At 35.8% G+C, this 19,654-nt stretch overlaps 3 protein-coding genes across 3 annotated transcripts; 1 reads left to right on the top strand and 2 right to left on the bottom strand.

The window, feature by feature from the left end:
* The first annotated feature begins 2,415 nt into the window (after window positions 1–2,415).
* LOC109011487 (glutamate receptor 3.3-like) lies at window positions 2,416–7,504 on the top strand. Its single transcript, XM_018992727.2, has 7 exons — window positions 2,416–2,561; window positions 3,077–3,526; window positions 3,650–4,992; window positions 5,076–5,353; window positions 6,118–6,149; window positions 6,234–6,637; window positions 6,794–7,504. Exons 2-7 carry the CDS (start codon window positions 3,265–3,267, stop codon window positions 7,265–7,267), a joined length of 2,793 nt encoding a protein of 930 aa, XP_018848272.1. The 5' UTR covers window positions 2,416–2,561; window positions 3,077–3,264; the 3' UTR covers window positions 7,268–7,504.
* Window positions 7,505–8,205: 701 nt separating this feature from the next.
* Window positions 8,206–10,220, bottom strand: LOC109011488 (glucan endo-1,3-beta-glucosidase 12-like). The gene is made up of 2 exons (XM_018992731.2): window positions 8,747–10,220; window positions 8,206–8,463 (listed from the first exon to the last, which is right to left on the bottom strand). Exons 1-2 carry the CDS (start codon window positions 10,107–10,109, stop codon window positions 8,432–8,434), a joined length of 1,395 nt encoding a protein of 464 aa, XP_018848276.1. The 5' UTR covers window positions 10,110–10,220; the 3' UTR covers window positions 8,206–8,431.
* A 2,608-nt stretch (window positions 10,221–12,828) lies between these two features.
* On the bottom strand, window positions 12,829–18,509 carry LOC109011489 (serine/threonine-protein kinase/endoribonuclease IRE1b). The gene is made up of 6 exons (XM_018992732.2): window positions 18,270–18,509; window positions 17,850–18,084; window positions 16,162–17,606; window positions 14,344–14,516; window positions 13,815–14,061; window positions 12,829–13,439 (listed from the first exon to the last, which is right to left on the bottom strand). The coding sequence occupies exons 1-6, from the start codon at window positions 18,428–18,430 to the stop codon at window positions 12,989–12,991; spliced, it is 2,712 nt and encodes a 903-aa protein (XP_018848277.2). The 5' UTR covers window positions 18,431–18,509; the 3' UTR covers window positions 12,829–12,988.
* Between the last annotated feature and the right edge of the window lie 1,145 nt (window positions 18,510–19,654).

The raw sequence follows: 19,654 nt of genomic DNA, 5'->3' as shown, positions 1-19,654 counted from the left end.
TAAAATTTTTTAACTTTTTAAATTTTTTTAAGTTTATTCTTTTTAAATTAATTCAATTTTTCTATTCATTATTCATATATTAAATATTTGTTAAAAAATAATAAAATTAAAAAAAGTGTGATGTATAGAGGTTGTGTTGTGTGAATAATAAGAAGTTGTGTAGATTTTTTTAAATAAAAATTGATATAATTTTATAATTTTTTATATTATATTAAGTTATTTTAATTTATTAAATTATTTTATATAATTTTGTATAGTTAAAATACTTTCTCTTTATTATTAACTTTTATTTATTCTGAATTGACTCAGAAGACCCAATATCGTTATGAAAATTATTTGTGCAAAGATTTTAAAAAGATATATGGCTAGATGAAAGTATTAAAACTATATTCAAACATGAAAAAAATGTGATAAAAAAACTATATTAAAACATATTCTGTCATAAATATATCTGACGGATGCAACAAAAATTTAAAATTCATATATCTTCAACCAAACATGATGCCAACTGCCAATACTTCATAGTCCAAAATTCCAAATTTAAAGCTCTCAACTGTCCGATCTAAATCCCGTCTCATAGTGAGATGAAATGAAATAATTTTAAATAAAAAATAAAAATTAAATAAAATTTTATTAGGATATTATTTTTTATTATTTTAAGATAAAAAAAAATTGAATTATTTATTATATTTTATATGAAAATTTAAAAAAATTGTAATGATAAGATGAAACCGTTTCTATATCCAAACAGGCCTTAAAACTTCATTAATATTCACTAAAATAAATAAATTACCCATATATATATAATTAGTTATTCTACGTACCACCGGCACGAGTAACCGTTGGGGAACCGACTAATATTATATAATTAAAAAGAAGAAGAAAAAAAAAGAGATAAAAACAATGGAGAGAAATACAAAACAAGGAAATCGAAAATTAGTTTGAGAGAGTGTCGTCGTCGTCGTGGGTAGCTGAATCGACTGAAGGCGGTCATCGTGGGTAGCTTGTACTAGTGGTCGTTGTTTGCAACCCCCCTCTCTCTCTCTAAAATACGTTCTCCTCTGCAGGTTGAGCAACCGATTGTCACTGTTTACGAAACAAAAAAATCGTTGCTTTCCTCTAGGCAACACCTCAACAGAGTAAGGCTCAATTCCAAACTTTCTTCCATCGAACATCGTCTCTACAGTATACCCACTCTCAAACTTCATCATCGGACGACCAGAAATTGCTGCACACACAAATCCCACGGTCACCCACCATTTCACCACCATTTCAAATAACATATCCTAATCTCCATAAACCCTTTCATCAAAAACAAAAACCAGAATAAAAAACAAAGAAAATGTTATCTTCCAGAGATCTATATCTGTTTTGGTTGTTTAGGAAAAGAATATGAAGAGAAAAAGTAAAAGAATATAAAAAGGGAGGAAAAAGCTGGTTAAGTTGGTTTTGAGGAAGAAAAAATTTATTTGCAGTCGATATATTATTTTTATAGTTCTCTCTAATTATAATGTTTTTTCTATCCTTCAACTCGACTATATTCTTCTAGAGATCTATTCCAGAGATTTATTACAGACACAAACGCAAACGATGTGAGGCAAAAAGATAGTTTTCAGAATAGCGAGGAGATGCAACAAATCTATATCATTATATCAATATCTAAAACAATGATGAAGACAATTTCAAGTTCTTAATTTAATTGGAGGCTTCTTTAAATGCAACAAATAAAAATGTAAAGAAAAAGTCAATCGGCCACGTGGGACGCGGTGCTCCCGCTCCCTTGGCCGGTTGTAAATAGACATTTTCATATATCATTGTATTTTTTAAAAATCTATAATACAGGATAATTATTTATAAAGATAATAAAAATGAATGGTCAAATATTAAAATATAATGAAAAATGGTTTCCAAAACAAAGAATCATCAAAGAAAATGAGAGGCAGAACAATTCGGAGGGTGATTCTTACAAAATTTGAAGACGACAGGTGCTTCAGCAAGTGCTACTATATTCTCACGTGCTGTGCACGCTATCAAAGAATCGCTGAAACAGTGGAAATCCTCGCATCACGAATCTTACGAACGGCGGGCACCTCTCGGCCCAAAATTGTCGTTGTCATGTCAACCATGGTATGATGGTAGTAGCGTGCGTCTCTTTTTCGAGTAAATTCCTACTTTTTCTTTTTAAACATTGCTATTCATAAGTTTATATATCATATATCTAAATTTTTTTATTTTTTTAAAATTTTTTCTAGTTTTATTATTTTTAAAATAATTAAATTATTCTTTTCATAATCTATATATTATATATTTAATAAGAGAATAAAATTAAAAAAATTATAAAAAAGTTGGTGTGTGGAGTGTGAAGATTAGGAATAGAATTTTTATTTCTTTTTTCCCACGTGAAGCTCGATATCTGTTTGTTCTTCTATTCGTGTCTTCTGGCCGCTTTCCCCTCTTACTGTGACCAGTGTTTAATACACTCTTGTCGTTAATCCGAACATAACTCATATTTCTTTGCAGAGGGTGAGGTTGGTGATTGGTCCTCCATTTGTCCTTCTCAGGTAAGATTGTTTATCTGGGTCTTTATTTTCACATCTATCGTTCTTCTTCCTTTTATTTTTCTGGGGATTATGCCTTATGGTACTTGGCTCAATGGGTAATTTTTTTTTTCTTTTTCCAGTAATTTATTAGTTTTAGGCTTTGGTTCGAGGAAGAGAATCTGGTTCTTTTTTTTCTTAAATAATAAGATGCTAGCTTTCTTTTATTGTTTTTTTAATCGTTGTATTGATTGGTGATGAAACTGAAGGAACGGGAATTTCTGAAGTACATGGGTCAGTTTGGTTCTGATTTTCAGATGGAATCTAAATGAAAAGCCTTTGCCACCTAACCATGTATCAGTGTAGCGCCTAGTTGAGTTGAGGTGTTTTGGGTCCCTAGTGAGGATAGATATTATATTTAAAAAGAATTGAACATCGTTTTCCCCCTGCTGACTCCCGGAAAATCCAGTTAAGCATCAATGTTGAATTAGCTAGCTAAGTTTTGTTTGTTTTACTATATTCTGACTATATTCTGTCAGGACTGAGGCTTGGTCTCTGGGTCTTTAATATGGTTCTGCGCACACATGTTTTCTTTCCCAGATGGGAATCAATTATTTTGAGCTCTGATGGGTGATTCTTTGTTCTCAATTCTGCACAAACTCTGTGGCGGAAATTCTGCTTAAGATCGATCTTTGGGCATGTGAAGAAATTATCGTGCTTGATCAAAATGAATCTTATTTGGTTTATTTTGTCACTGTTTATCTATTCCGGGCTCCCATCTAGTCTTAGTAAGAATGTTTCTTCAAGACCAGCTATTGTGAATATTGGAGCTCTTTTTACATTTGACTCTACCATTGGAAGAGTCGCCAAGATTGCCATAGAGGAAGCTGTGAAAGATGTCAACTCTAATTCCAGCATTCTCCACGGCACAAAACTCGTTGTAACCATGCAAAATTCTAATTGCAGTGGGTTTTTGGGCATGGTAGAAGGTACTTTATCTTACCAAGTTTCTTGCTTGATTTTTTTCTATTTTTATTATAGTCACGTATTCAATTCTGAGAATAATCTAATAATCCTAATCAGATGTCCTGACTATTATGTTTGAATTACAGCTTTGCAATTTATGGAGACTGATATAGTGGCCATCATAGGCCCGCAATCTTCTGTAGTTGCCCATATTATATCCCACGTTACAAATGAACTCCGAGTTCCTCTATTATCATTTGGCGCCACAGATCCCACTCTTTCTTCCCTTCAGTTCCCTTTTTTTGTCAGAACAACACAGAGCGATTTGTACCAAATGACAGCAGTAGCCGAGGTTGTTAATCATTATGGCTGGAAGGACGTAGTCGCCATTTTCATTGATGATGACTACGGACGGAGTGGGGTGTCAGCATTAGATGATAAACTAGCGGAGAGGCGCTGTAAAATCTCCTACAAGGCTGGAATTAGCCCTGTGTCTGGAGTTAATCGGGGTGACATTATGGATCTTCTGATCAAGGTTGCACTAATGGAATCTCGGATTATTGTTCTGCATGTAAATCGTGACGCAGGATTCATGATTTTCTCTGTAGCACAATATCTTGGAATGATGGGAAATGGTTATGTATGGATAGCTACGGACTGGCTCTCATCTGTTCTAGATTCTGCTGCTCCCCTTTCGTCAGACACCATGGATTCAATGCAAGGAGTTCTTGTCTTGCGCCAACATACAGCAGATTCAGAAAGAAAAAAAGCCTTCTTCTCTAGGTGGAGAAAGTTAACTGGTGGTTCTTTGGGGTTGCATTCGTATGGGCTTTATGCTTATGATTCAGTTTGGCTGGTTGCTCATGCTATTGATGCATTTTTTAACCAGGGAGGAGTTATTTCATTTTCTAATGATTCTAGGTTGCAGTCTATGGGAAGTGATAATCTCCACCTTGAAGCAATGAGCATTTTTGATGATGGAGCTCTCCTGTTGCAGAACATCTTGCAGAGTAACTTTGTTGGTTTGACAGGTCCTATTAAGTTTAACACAGATAGGTCTCTTATTCTTCCTGCATATGACATCATAAATGTGGTAGGATCTGGGTTTCGAAGGATTGGTTACTGGTCAAACTATTCTGGCTTATCAGTTGTGCCTCCTGAGATGCTCTATGCAAGGCCTCCTAATCTTTCGATTGCAAACCAGCAACTATACAGTGTTATCTGGCCAGGAGAGACATCATTGAAGCCCCGTGGGTGGGTTTTCCCTAATAATGGGAAGCAACTGAAAATTGGTGTACCTAATCGAGCTAGTTACCGGGAGTTTGTATCAAAAGTGCGAGGGACTGATATCTTCAAGGGTTTCTGCATAGATGTATTTATAGCTGCTGTAAACTTGTTACCATATGCTGTTCCATATCGATTTATCTCTTTTGGAGATGGCCATGAAAACCCAGACTACACAAAGCTTGTAAATTTGATCACAACTGGTGTGAGTATGATGTTACAAATCTGAAATTATATAATTTTTTTTTTTTTCCCTTTCGCTGGCTGAATCTCATTTCCCCGTTGTAGGATTTTGATGCTGTTGTTGGTGACATTACAATTGTCACAAATCGGACAAAGATTGTGGATTTTACACAGCCATTTGCTTCATCTGGACTTCTTGTTGTCGCCCCATTCAAAAAAATGAACACTGGTGCTTGGGCTTTCCTGCGGCCATTTGGTCGAAATATGTGGCTTGTCACTGCTTGTTTCTTCCTTTTCATTGGCATTGTTGTGTGGATTCTGGAGCATAGAATAAATGATGAATTCAGGGGCCCTCCTAGAAAACAACTTATAACCATTCTATGGTGAGTTATTTTCGGTGCTATATTAATTAGATGCCCATATGTGTAAATGGATATATTATTATATATACGTACATGCATAATTGCATATGCACATAAAAATACTAATTAATTAGGAGAGTACAGCTCTTAATAGCGATATATTGGAGGGAATGGTTGGTCGTAAAGATTATTTTAATGTTGCGCAACGCCATAACTACATCTATTTGGCATATCTGCTAGATAATACGTAGACATAAGACATCGATTGGGTGGATGGTCTGGGTGGCCACATTCTGCAGACACTTATTGTGCATTCACCTTACTAGATGCTAAAAGCTTCCTTTGCCATTCTTTATATATATATAAAAAAATAAATAAAAAGAAGAAGAAGAAGAAGAAAAAACCTTGTCTGGACATGTATATTGTAAAAAATTGGTCTGTTTTCTGAAGATGTAGAGATATCGGGAAGCTTAATTGTTCATTAGACTGAGAACTTTCCGATTTCTGATACATAAAAAAGGCTCCAGTATAATGGAATTTCTTGTAGGTGTCTTGGATGTTGGGAAGTGGGGTTTAGTGGATTTCTTTTCTTTACCCTGCCTCCTGCCGTACAGCTAAATTGCTAACCTTTCTCTCTTAATACCATTGAGGTGTATTAAGGGGCCTCTAAATTATGCCACGCAATTTTATAGAATGTTTTAGATTAGTCACCTTCTATACACATAGAACATCATTGTAATCTAAATAATTTTTTCTGATCAATCTCTTGTTTACTAAACTTGCAGGTTTAGCCTCTCAACCCTGTTTTTCGCCCATAGTAAGTAGAAGTCAGGTCCTTGATTCCTTTCATAAACTTAGTGCAGTGTTTTTATTGTATAATTTCTCTCTATCCCTTTTGCAGGAGAAAACACTGTGAGCACCCTTGGTCGAGTGGTGCTAATCATTTGGCTTTTTGTGGTTTTGATTATCAACTCAAGCTATACAGCGAGTCTGACATCAATCCTCACAGTGCAGCAGCTGTCTTCTCCTATTAAAGGGCTTGAAAGCTTGAAGAAAAGTGATGAGCCAATTGGGTACCAAGTGGGTTCCTTTGCTGAACATTATTTGGAGGAACTTGGCATTGCCAAATCTAGGCTTGTTGCCCTTGGATCACCTGAAGAATATGCTTCAGCCCTTTTGCATGGTCCTAAGAAAGGTGGTGTTGCAGCAATTGTTGATGAACGTCCTTACGTAGAACTATTCCTCTCTAGCCAGTGCAAATTCAGGGTTGTAGGTCAAGAGTTCACGAAAAGCGGCTGGGGTTTTGTGAGTATCTGTTCTGCAGAAGCATTTTTAATGAAAAGTTCAATAAATTTTCTATTAAAATAGTAAGAGATATGTCGAAGAAATCAGAAAGGGCTGCAAAACACTCCCTTTATATGGTCACTGAAAAATGTTATTTACTTGTCTTTCTCGTAACAGGCATTTCCACGGGACTCTCCCTTAGCAATTGACATGTCAACTGCAATTCTACAACTGTCTGAGAATGGTGATCTCCAGCGTATCCATGATAAGTGGCTGATGCGAAGCCCTTGCAGTTTAGAGACTACTGAAATTGAATCAGACCAGCTTCAGCTTAAAAGCTTCTGGGGCCTCTTTCTTATTTGTGGGATAGCTTGTTTCTTTGCTCTATTAATCTATTTCTTGCAGATAATACAGCAGTTATGCCGAACTGCTCCCTCTGATTCTATTACAGCTGGTTCAAGTAACTCAGTTTCTAGGCGTGTCCGGAGATTGTTATCTTTGATGGACGAGAAGGAAGACCCCTCAAATAGTGTAAGTAAAAGAAGGAAAGTGGAAAGATCAGTCTCCACCAATGATAAGGGCACTGAGCTGGGAGCTGGCAATCTCAGGAGGCAAACAGAAATGACTTCTGGGACCAACATTAATAGCTAGCTCGAGGGATTGACATTGTTTTTCATTACATGAGAGTGACTAGATTATTATAATGTTCATGATCATGTGGCTGTATAACATCTTTTTTTCTGGCACCAAAAAGGGTGCTTTACTTTATAGGAATATATAATGTGCTAGCTGGAAGCTGCATTTTGCGTGCCACGATTTTGGTTCAAGGGATTTCGATATGCCAATGTAAAGCCGATTTTGAAATACACTTCAGATTTCCGACTGTCAGTACTTGATCTGGTCTAAAAATCCGTTACATTATTATAACAATTCTTCTATATACAACTGCCGGTGCGGAACCGGATGACGTGGCACTGCCACGTCAGCCGATATTTAGAGAGAGAGACTCACTCTCTCTTAAAAACGAGACCTAATATAACTATGTTTGTTCTTAAAAAAAGAATTTACTACCGTAAAATTTGGGGGCTGCTGAACTTCTCACGAGGAGTGGTCACTACTGCTCGTGAAACGCTTCGAGCCGTTGATGGAATTAATACGTAGTATAAGTTTTACTACATTAGGGGAATATACGTTTTTTTCACCGAGTTTAGGACGTTATATATATAGAACTATATACATATATATATATATATATAGATGTTGGAGTCAGCTGGCTTTCTTCGCGCGCGTTCCGATCGGGAAAAATTAGACATCCATCCCGTTTTGTTAACTTCTAAATAGGCCGACCGTCCGTTCGTTTAAGAACAGGCCTAGACAGCTTGTAGATGTGAACCAGAACAAACAGATTTGATCAATCCGTTAAAAAGAGCGACATCTTTTTCAAACAGAAAAGCCTTTGATTGTGGAGACAATTGTCCTCAACTTTAACCACATGCATGCATCCATCTTTCTCTTATCCCAATGAAAAGGCTCTTTTTTTGATTGAATAGCAGTACCCCATTCTTTTGTTTTTTGTTTTGACACACAAACCAAACCAAACCAAATATTCAAAATCCCCCACAAGATCAAAGCGTAGTCCGATTCTTTTGATCGAAGTTTGGTAGTGATGATCTCTAAATCAAGCCAATTAATATTCCTGCTGATGATCATATAACATATTTCACATCTTACTTTAACAGGTAGTACCAGCAATTAAACAATAACAAAAGCTGTCAACCACATAATTAACACCCCTGTCATTCCTTAGTCTTTGAATCACTGTTGAGGATACCGGCATGTTCCATAACCTAACCAGTGACAATAAAACAAACCGAAAGACAGTCAGTACTACATAATTAATCAGAAATCATATTTAAATGAAAATCAGAAAGAAAGATGCTTTGTTTATTCATCTATAATATTGGCATAGCGTAAGAAAGTAGAACTGCAAGAAGCAGAAATATATTACTAATGTCGGATCTGGGTTGGATCGACGATCAAAAATCTTGTGGTGGAACTAACTAAAAATAGAAAAAAAAGAAGTGATCATAAAAAGAAAATGTAGCTCGATCGATCTGATCATGTACTTACTTGGATCACTGAAGGTAACAAGCCCAGTGCCCTTGAAGTCACAGTTCCAGTAGTTCCTTCCATGCATCTGATAATAATTGTTCATGGCATATGATGCATGTGCAAGAAGCTTGTTAGGCTCAAAGCAATCTCCACTCTCGTAAATCTCCCTGCAGTCCACACCACCAGGCCCACAGCAAAAATCCAGCACAGCTTGAAGTACCTTCTCATCAGCATGCGGCTTGGCAATGCACCAGACCGATGGACCTCTGGCTCCTCCACCGGAAACTTTCTCACCAAACCCAAATGTCCCTCCGTTGCTACAAAACTGGCAGCTCAGGTCCACATCGTATACCTTAGATCCATCCCCATTAAAGATCCCAAAATTTCTCTCACTCACACTCCCTTCTTTTTTGTTCTCATTGAACAAAGCAAACACAAAGATCTCAATCTTGTCTTTAGGCTTCATGGGTGTCCCTCTATAAGATTGGGCACGCTCTATCAACCTAGTGTTGTAAGTCTTTGCATTTTGTGGCGTGGCAGCTATATCGCCGTGGTCACCCTTAGACGGCCACCCGGACTCCGATACCGTAATCTCAACGGTCTGGTTTCCAAACCCTAAAGCAGTGATGGCTGACCTAATAGCATCAATCTGTGCATCCAACATGTTTCCGTAAACATAACCTTTAGGGTCACGGACGCCGTGGGTTGCGTTTCCCAGCAATGCATACTCTAAACTGACCGTTCCCGGGTTGTCCCGGTACGCGAAATATGGGTAAGCATTGACCAAAAAGGGTGCACCCGTGTCCGCTAGGAAGCCAACTATGGAGGTCATCGTTGGCATGAGATTCAGGGCAAAAGTAGAACCTGAGGGAGGAAACGAAGAAGCGAGAACAGCCATGCTATGTGGGGTCGTGACCTTGATTTTGCGGTCCAGCCCCCTCGCTACTAGCACTGAATGCACGTTCTGCATGGCTTGGACCAACTTCTTAGGTTCGAGCTTCTCATCGTCCGTAGTTAAGTACTCGTTACCAACGCAAATGGCGACAATGGAAGTGGCGGGGATGAAGGGCACGACACGGGAGGCGAGCCACTCGTCTGCGGTGGACACGTCGGAGCTGATGTTAGCTACGTGGTAGTTCTCGACGGCAACGATGAGGTCGATGCCTGTGTTTGAAAAGGCTTGGAGGATCTCAGGGTTGGTGTCATAGATTTTGACCTTGTCAATGAGGGTAGATTGGAGGAGCTGGGCTACTTTCTTGGGTGAGGGGAGGTTGTTTCCGAGGGTACCGTAGTTTATACCGACACCATAAACGGTTAGCAAAGGGTTGACAAGGATCAGGAGGAAGAGGAAGAGAGGAAGCTGGAGGTGGGCTGCGGCCATGGCTTAGTTTGAGCAAGTGGTAGTACTTGGCAGTAGTGTGGAAATATTTTGGTTTGGGAAGGTGAGATATATCCTCTTAGCCAGGACACACATTAATTCTGATAATTACATATCTATATAATATATATATATATATATATATATATTTATAGATCAAGAATCTTACGATTGGACTGTTCTTTTTTTTTTGGGGGGGATTAAATATAATATCCTTTTTTTTTTAAATCATTTATCTCAAATGTTTTTGCTTGAATTCATACAGAATAATGAATATAGTGTGAAAATTACATATACCTTTTTACTTTCAATATTATTTAATGTTGGAGTATCTCATATATATATATATATATTTTTTTTTTGTTGTCTTGTACCATATATGATTCAATATTCAAGTCTATCCGTTAAAATTGTGGTACGTAGGTGACAGATTTTTGTCAATTTTAATAGAGATATATTTTATATATGATCCGTACGTAGATGTCAGTTAAAAAAACATAAAGAATTAATTAAGGATGTAAATTGGTCTTAAATCGATGTTAATAATATATTGTACGTACGTGGATCAACTATATAAATATGTGACATGAATTATATTCACTACTACTCCCATGCACCGATGATCTGATCTCTCAGCTTTAATTGTATTGGTCTAATCATGATCTCGTATGAAATTTTCTTTAAAACATACTAGTTTCCCGAACATGTACTACGTCCACTTTATACCATTTTCTTATTGCTGATTTTTATATATTTTCCTGGCCCTGTTTTTAGGGGCATACTTTAGGAAACAAAATGATAAAAGAGAGAGGGAGGGATAGGCCTACATGACTTGCTTTGGCAGTGAGGTCACAGTAGTAATTGAAAAAATAAAATAAATAATGTGGCATAAACAGGAAAGGTCGACCCTACAGGGGAAGACTTCAAAGGAGAAACACTAGCGTATAGTTTTGTCAGAGAATGGAACAGTCCTACTAAAATTCAAAGTCCAGATCAAAGGTGGCAATTTTACACTAGTGTAAATGATGATGCGGCTGATCATCATGATGATTGCCTTGCCTATATATTCCATGCGTATCACTAAAAAGAGGACAACAAATTAAATAAAAAATGCCTAAAGTTCCTGAAAACGCGTTTTCAGATTGTTCTGTATATATATATATATATAATATATATCGTAGCTATAATCCACTTACAATAACCTATAATTTAAATATTTTATAAAAAAATAACACAAAAAGTCTAAAATTCATAGCTAAAAACAAGAGAGAGTCATGCAAACAGAGGGGCGGGGTAGAACGATTAACAGAAACAGTCAAGGGAGGTACATAATATTTGTCAGGAATCTTTTTGAGAACATAGGCTCTCCAAATGCATGACCCTTGACTGCTTCTGCTACACATTCATTATTTTACTTCCATTGTCCATAACATTATTATTCATTATGTGTATAGCGTGAGAGTAAGTAGTGATTGATGTATAATAAATTTATTTTTAAATTTAAGGTAAAAAAAAATTAATGCCTTTTTATTATTTTGCATTCAAGGGTAGGGTAGCTACAGGTGCCAATCTTAATATACTTGGGGTACAAATAAAATAAATTGTATAAATTATTTTAAATGTTGAAATGATAAATAAGATTTTAGATAAAAAATAATAAGATTACTCTATAGTTTTCTCTTCTTTATATCTGCCTTCAATTCATGCAGACATAATTATTGGAAATATGGAAAGAAAGGTTTACTAGATCTGAAAAATAAATATAGGTTTTAATTGGGTCCTACCAGGCAAAAGTATGTCTGGAAATTTGAAGGGATTACAGTTCACATGCCACTGTCAGCTACTACTACTTGATCTTTCGGTTCAAACTTCAAACTGCTATCATTTGACAATCTCCACCCAATTCAGATGGAGAGGTTGAACTTAAATACGAAATAAATGTGTTATTCTTCTGCATACTATATAATTATTTATATTAATTTTAAAAATAATGTCAAATACAGCTTTAAAACGTGCAAACCTGGTATACTTTATTTGAAAAAAATTAAGATCCATTGTTCTAAAGAATTGATTTTTTTTCATGTAAATTTTAAATTTATCAATTTTTTTAAAAAAATGTGTAAAATTTACTCACCTCAAAACTGTTAAATCTTTTACGATAAAATGAGAGTAACATGCATAAGTACCTAATAAAAAAAAATTATAGTTACAGTCGTGAATATATAAATATCGTGTAATTATTTTAAAAAAAATAAATAAATACGAGACTTACATAAAAAAAAATTTAAAATTTTTTAATAATAAATTTTATTCTTTTTAAAAATAATTACATAATATTTATGCACACACTGCTGCTGAAGTACTTCCTAATAAATGATAAATTTCTCCCTATTTTCTTTGATTTAAACCCGGCGCCCGTTAAGCAATCAATGGAACGGAATTCAAAAAGATTCTACAGCATTTAAAGCTTCAACAAGAATAGTTGACCCCAAACAATGAAAAATTACAAAGGTAAATATCAAGATGTTTGAAAATTAAGTAATGTAAGAAATGCTTTTAAGATCTAGAATAAGAGAAGATAGTACATCTAATTGACAAATGAACCCCTGACCTCAAGACCATCCTTACCGAATACTGACTTCAAAGCTTTCGCATGGAGCTAACTTCAAAGAGCAATCAGAATCAGACATAAACATATATATATATATATATGCAAAATCACTTCACATTCCTAACTGTATGAGATATGATCGTATTTTTATTATATTCACAACTGTGGAAAGTTGAAATCTAAAAAATACAACAGACAACTGGCCGTGGAGCAGTAGCAATTAAATTAAATAGCCATTATTATACACATTATATATATATATATTTCTTAATTAAATTAGATTTTCGTTTATATATTTTCGAAAGAATTCCTCCTCTTTACAGTACATGTACATCACATTATAAACCTCAATTAAGAGCCTTGGGAATCGGCTTGAAAAATAACTGTCGAACCCTTCAGGTACTGGCCCCAAAATTTCCTGAATTTCTTGAGGAAGCTCCCTGTAATGATTTAATTTGTTCCTTATGACGCGCAATAAGTCTCGAACACTGTCATACTTGTATCGCCTGTAGTGGCCAATGTTATTGACAAATGCAGTTTCCATCTTTTCATCCCATTTCCCTTTCAATGCCGCTACTGCAGTGCTTTCTAATGCATTTAAAAGCTCCGATTCATTCTCCCTGTCTTCCAATTCAACACGATCACTAACATCTCGAAGAAAAGAGAGTCGCATCTCCGAATCCCAAAAGAAAGGATGATGCAATACGTCCATAGCCCTTGGCCTGCAAAATATTGCAGCCACAACATCATAAGAGGATCGAAATACCCTATTTCACGTTCCAATGACATCAATGATATTGTCACGATTAGCAATCGGAACTATGCTACTAGTAGGTATTCAACCATTTCTACATCCATAATACAGACAGCAAATCAAGAACTTGAACACCACCAAAACATGCAAACAGAGGATCCCACAGTCATTGGTTCACTAAACTAACAAGATATTTCCTACTGGTAAAAGATAGGGTGTGTACGAGTGAAATGCTTAAATGAAGGCCTGCAGATAACATTGCTCTTTAGATTTCTCAGTTTAATGGCTAATGATAGAATCACTAAAACTTCTGAATTAGGAAGTGTGAAGATAAAAGCCTTACCTCATATCTGGGATGGGATGCAAGAGAAGAGAGAAAAGATCGACAGCTTCTGGTATATTCTCCACCAAGAATAAGTCTTTGCGCTTGTTCACAATATTGACATCACGTTCAATACTGTCACCATAGGGGTGTTTACCCCCTGTGACGCAAAAAAAGAGAACACAGCCTAAGCTGAACAAATCCACAGCACGTGTTTGGCGCCCATGGAGAAGTATTTCAGGTGCTTGCCAACCCGAACTCCCACAACCTATTGTTAACAACAGAGAAAATTAGACAACAACAATAGCAGGCTAAGCCTGCACCATTAGGAAATGAAGAAAACACAACGGGAAATTGAGAGGCTTGTTGCAATGCTTCACTGATGACACAACGCTAATTCTGAAAGTTTGTAGAATCATCAAAAACTTCACATTTTTCCTCAACTCACACCACTTACTAGTGACATTCAGCTAATTGTATTCCTAAACAACCATATCAACCATATGTATGTTTCAGGTGTTGACCAGTTAAACTAGTTAAAAGTTCTTACCAGTAGCATGCTGGGTTAAAGAAGACATGCCCCCACTAAGGCGTTTGCTAATACCCATATCTGAAAGCTTTGCACACAAAGACCTCTCCTTTATTATAAGAACATTTTGAGGTTTTAGGTCTCGATGTATAATTCCAAGCTCATGCAAATGGGCAAGCCCAGAAACCACATCTCTGCAAAAATCACAATTGCGTCAAATTCTGAGCAGTTTCTTTACTTTTCAGATTCTAAGCAATTCATGTAATTTATTCAACACTCTTATTTCATAAGGAAAGTAATTATAATAAATAAAAAAAATGGGGGCTTTAGTTTTCATGTGTCCAAGGAGAAAATTATAATTGGAAAGGAATATTCTTGTGAAGCTGGAGGCAATTCACATCTAATGAGCACATCCACAGAAACCACGCAATCAAAAGTCTGACTTTTAAGCAAAGTAAGATTTTGACCTTAAAAATAAATAAATCAAGATCTTGTTATACAGTTCCCTAAGGTCACTTGTGGGTCTCCAAAATTTTTCAGGATCAGAACTAGCCAAGTTGACATTCTTTAAGAAAGAATCAGTCCAGCTACTACTAAAACAGATATACTTATAAAAAAAAAAAAAAAGCAACTGCTAAAGCAGTTCACCGTTCCAATATCAGACCCAGATGGCAATCTTCCCACCAAATCCTCTAATAGGAGGAAAATGGTCATGAAACATAATCAGCATCACTATGAACTTTTTTTTTTATAAGTGTGTCAGCATCACTATGGACTTAATAGGACACTTTAGCGTTTATAAACCTTTTGTATTCACATGTACGGGAAAGACACAGAAGAAAAAGAATTTATCATCACACTCTAGTTCCCTCCCCTTCCACCAAGAAAAAAAAAGGAAAGAAAATCAAAGAAAAGAATAAACTCCAGGTTATGCCACAGCTTATTGCAAAACTACTACATAGTCAGTAAAGCAATTGAGGAAAACCTGAGACAGCTTTCATCAGGGACTTGTTAATCTTCATTTCTAAGTAACATTTCATAAGATCCCACAATGAGTTCATTGCACATGTTAAAAAGCAGCATTTCTTTCGTCAAATCGCACTCAACCACAACCAAAAATACTACATGTCATCATTTATAATAAGGGAATAGAGCAAGTGGGGCCATCTAACTCAAAGTTAGATGTTTGAGATGGTTGAAAGCAGGGTTATACATGAATCAGAAAACGTTAAAGGGGCAGTTAATTCAATGAATATCACGTAAAATATCAATGTTGTCACCATATTTTCTTCTGAGCCTGGTTTTTAACCATGAATAGGAAAAAGGGGGTCATTGCAAAAATTGTTGGAACCTTCACACTGGTAAGAGAACTGATATTGCACACCAATCGTTGTAGAAACATGTGAAAAAAACTTGAAGTACCATATGTAATGATAACGTCTTCAGTAAGGTATATATTTCCTACTCTGTTTAGTTGCTATTTATTTTTTGACAAGATGTTTTTCATTTTTAAAGGGCAGGGATGTAGTCAACGCAAGCTGATGACTCGCACTTACTAGGAGTTTAGTTGCTATTTATTGAAAGAGCACTACAGAAAATTTAAAAAAATTTAGAGTAATACTATACACCCCACTCTCACCCCACTATGTATGATGTGGCACATTTATCACCATTGGATGATAAAGAAACATTCAATAAAATATCGTCCAATAGCAATAAATATGCTACATCTTATATAGTAGGATGAAAGTGAGATGACAGTGTGGTGCATAGAATTTTCCAAAGCTCAGAAACTTTGATAGAAGAAAAAGGGGCAGGTAAGGCAGGCATTAAACTAACCTCATTAATTTCAGCAACTGGGGTGTAGGGTTTCCGTTCTTCTTCCACAATTCAATATCCTTCAGCGACTGTAATTGGACATCAAACTCATTCAAGTTGGAATCCTGATCCTTCATAATTACTTGACTTTGAAAAGATTCAGAGCATGAGAAAATCAAATCATTTAAGCTACAAGTACAACGCTCCAGAGAGAGGTAGACAAAATCTTGGTCATACTCCACCCCATACCAACGGACAATATTTGGATGATGGTCGGAAGCAATAAGATTCTGAATCTCTTTCGAAGCCACATCATGATGGGTCTGCACAAGGCGTTTAACAGCTACCGGACGACGATCATAACTTCCCTCAAGTACAACAGTACCATTGCTTCCCTTAGCAATTTCTTTGTTAGAAACTACTAACTTACCGATCCTACGTCCCTCTACATGACCACCTACAATATCATTAATCGTTAGCAGTGACTTCCATTCACTTCCTTCAATGTGTGGAACTCCTTTAGTCTCTCTGGCAAGTTTTTTATTGTTCCCCAATCTCCGACTTCTCTTTTTTCTGGGAGCCCCTGCTTGTACTTTGAGTTCCTCCCCATGCTTATTTGAGTTAAGCTGCTCTCCAAAGGCTACATATCGATAAAACACAAAGCCCATAATGGATATAAGAGCCAGAAGAAAGGATATAATATATCGAGAACTAGACATAATTTCAGCAGGTTTTCTCGAGATATTAGATTCATTGGCATCTCCATCTTGCACAACCATGATCACAGAGTTCTTATTTTCAGGAGTGGGCAAAGTGAGCATTTGTGTGCCTTCATTTTCGTGAGAAGGCAGCTGTAATCGGTCAATTACCCTTGAGGGAGAATTGTGACCAGGAGCAGGCAGAGGGAGTGGTCTACCTCCAGAATTGTCATTTAGTCTATCAAATACAGAAAGAGATTCTATCAATCTATGATCGCGAATTCGAAAGACAACTGGTGCTAACTGATAAAGCATTTGCGAATTGACATCACCCCCATACTCTTCACTAAGCTCTTTCCCTGTTTTAGGAGAAATCCCACCATAAGAACTCTCAATTTTTGGATACCGAAAAGCAGCATCAAATTCAGCAAATGCCAAATTCCACAAAACTTTGCCATTGTGTGGAGAATAATGCTGCAATACATAATCTATCCTCTTAATATAAAGCGGCTGCTCAACAGTTTCCAAGTTCAAAGCACCAGACTCCACCAATTCCTCAGCATCTTCATCCAATAAAACAGGGTTTTCTTCCGCACCTCGAACCCCTGATGTGGAAGGAGACTCATTCAACTTATATGTATAAACTACTTTTCCGGACTTGAAATCAACAAGAAACACAGTGGTTTTCTTTGTTCCTAATGTGACTCCTCCATCCTCTGATACATATGGAGCATTTCTGACATATTCTTCAGCACTGAATGCAAGCTTCTGGAATGCAAAAGAAAATGATTGTACATCATTAATTCCATCACACCAGAACAAAAGGAAGAATTTCACGTTCACGCAAATGAAAGCACCTCTAGGCGGGCTTCTCATTCAAGATTTTCTATGATATCTTTCAAATGAAAACATGACAATTGAGAAGTTTGACATATCCCCGATATTCAAAACGGGAACTTCTATGCACCATCAAACAAGAAACATCATGCATAGAAAGGGCAATTTGCGTACCACTTTCCCAAAGCTCTTGCTATGCAGATAGAGTGCCCAATCATCGTCGCAGTCAATGTAGAAGTCATTGTTTGGGTCAGAAACATTACTTTTACCATCTTCATCCTCGAGTAATGCCTGATATGAAGAGTAAGTCGGCCGGCCCGACGCAAACGACCACAGAATTTTCCTTGAATCAGGGTCCAAACAATATATGGTTCCATCCAAATCCGCCACTATTGCTACCTCGAGTTTGCTACAATCAAAGACCAAACACCCAACACATCAATTAGAAAACTCAGGAGACACATACATACCTAAACCCTTTATACTCTGACCTATATTAAGTACATATCCATGCATTCGTATGTAAGTCCCTGATCTTTGCATGTACTTAAGTGAATGTAAAACACGAATCTATATAAAATGACAGGTACTCACGGCAAGGGTGGCAAAAGAGGTTTGAGGACGTTGAAACCCTTGAGAGATGGGCTGGTGATGGCCGAGCTGCAGAGAACGCCAATTGAAGATAAATATATCCCCGCCAATAACAGAAGAAATACCAGAGCGCGTCTCATTCCTGAGATTCTCAATTTGGACATAAGATCTTGTATCGAATTGATTAGGGTTCCAAATTCCGAGACTGGACAGGAAATTGTTTACGGGAAGGCGTGCGTTTATATTGTGGACCCTCGAATCCTCGATAATTTAAGACATTCCGCTCCACTTCTCAATTTAATGATTAATTAATTATGAAAAATACTAATTTGCCCTAAAAGTGCCGCATTTTATTTTTTTTATTTTATTTTTTAGAGTGTGTTTGATCGTTAAAGTTAACTCATATCGTAACCAAATATTATGGAACTCAATTTTTTTTTTTTATGAAAAGTTAAATTCATTTTAATTTATTTTATACATTTAAATACATATCTTAATATATTTATATTAAATTATATATTAATAAAATTTATAAAATATTATTATTCACATATCAACTTAAATCATATTACCTCAACATCCAAACATAATCTAAATTTAAAAAAGTTACTACTTGTATTTTTTTTTTGCACTAAACTTGAATTTATTTTTGTTAAAAATTTAAAAATAAATAAAAAATACCTAAGTATCACCCATTATTTACTAATCATTTAAGAAAAATAAAATAAAAATATTAAGTTTATGCAATTTTTTTCCCTTAAAACTAAGAGAAACAAGAATTGCACAATTTAATTCCGTTGTCCAATTCTTTAAGAATTTTGATCCTTGTGCTTATATTTTTGTATCCTCTAGTCTTCATTTCTCTTACATGTATATCTTCATTTCGATTAAATAAACTATCTTCGTAAATTCATATTATACAAATTAACTTCATGTTGCTTTAATTCGTTCAAAGTGTACTTTTTTTTATTTCTTCCCCTCCCCCTCTTTCAGGACCAAAATTATGATGCTTTTTAGATAATGAGTTGAGATAAAAGTTAAATAAAATATTATTAGAATATTATTTTTTAATATTATTATTATTTTAGAATTTAAAAAAATTAAATTATTTATTATATTTTATTTGTAAATTTTAAAAAATTATAATGATGAGATGAGATGAAATATTTTTACTGTCCAAGCGAAGCCTATTTTTAACTCTGCATGCTGTATGCAAACCATGGAGAATATCTCCTAGTTCAGATTTTATATTAGTACCCATAAAAGGAAGAAAAAGCCATGCACCCTTCTGGGTTTCAGATTATACTCCCTCCTCATCTACATTATCTGGGTTTCCCAAATGCTTGTCATCTACATTTAACTTCATCCAACCATCCGTGGGTCGAATC

Source organism: Juglans regia, chromosome 11 (assembly GCF_001411555.2).
Source record: "Juglans regia cultivar Chandler chromosome 11, Walnut 2.0, whole genome shotgun sequence".
NCBI lineage: Eukaryota > Viridiplantae > Streptophyta > Magnoliopsida > Fagales > Juglandaceae > Juglans > Juglans regia.
The sequence above is the reverse complement of the archived record's forward strand: the minus strand, read 5'-3'. Positions and strand labels throughout refer to the sequence as shown.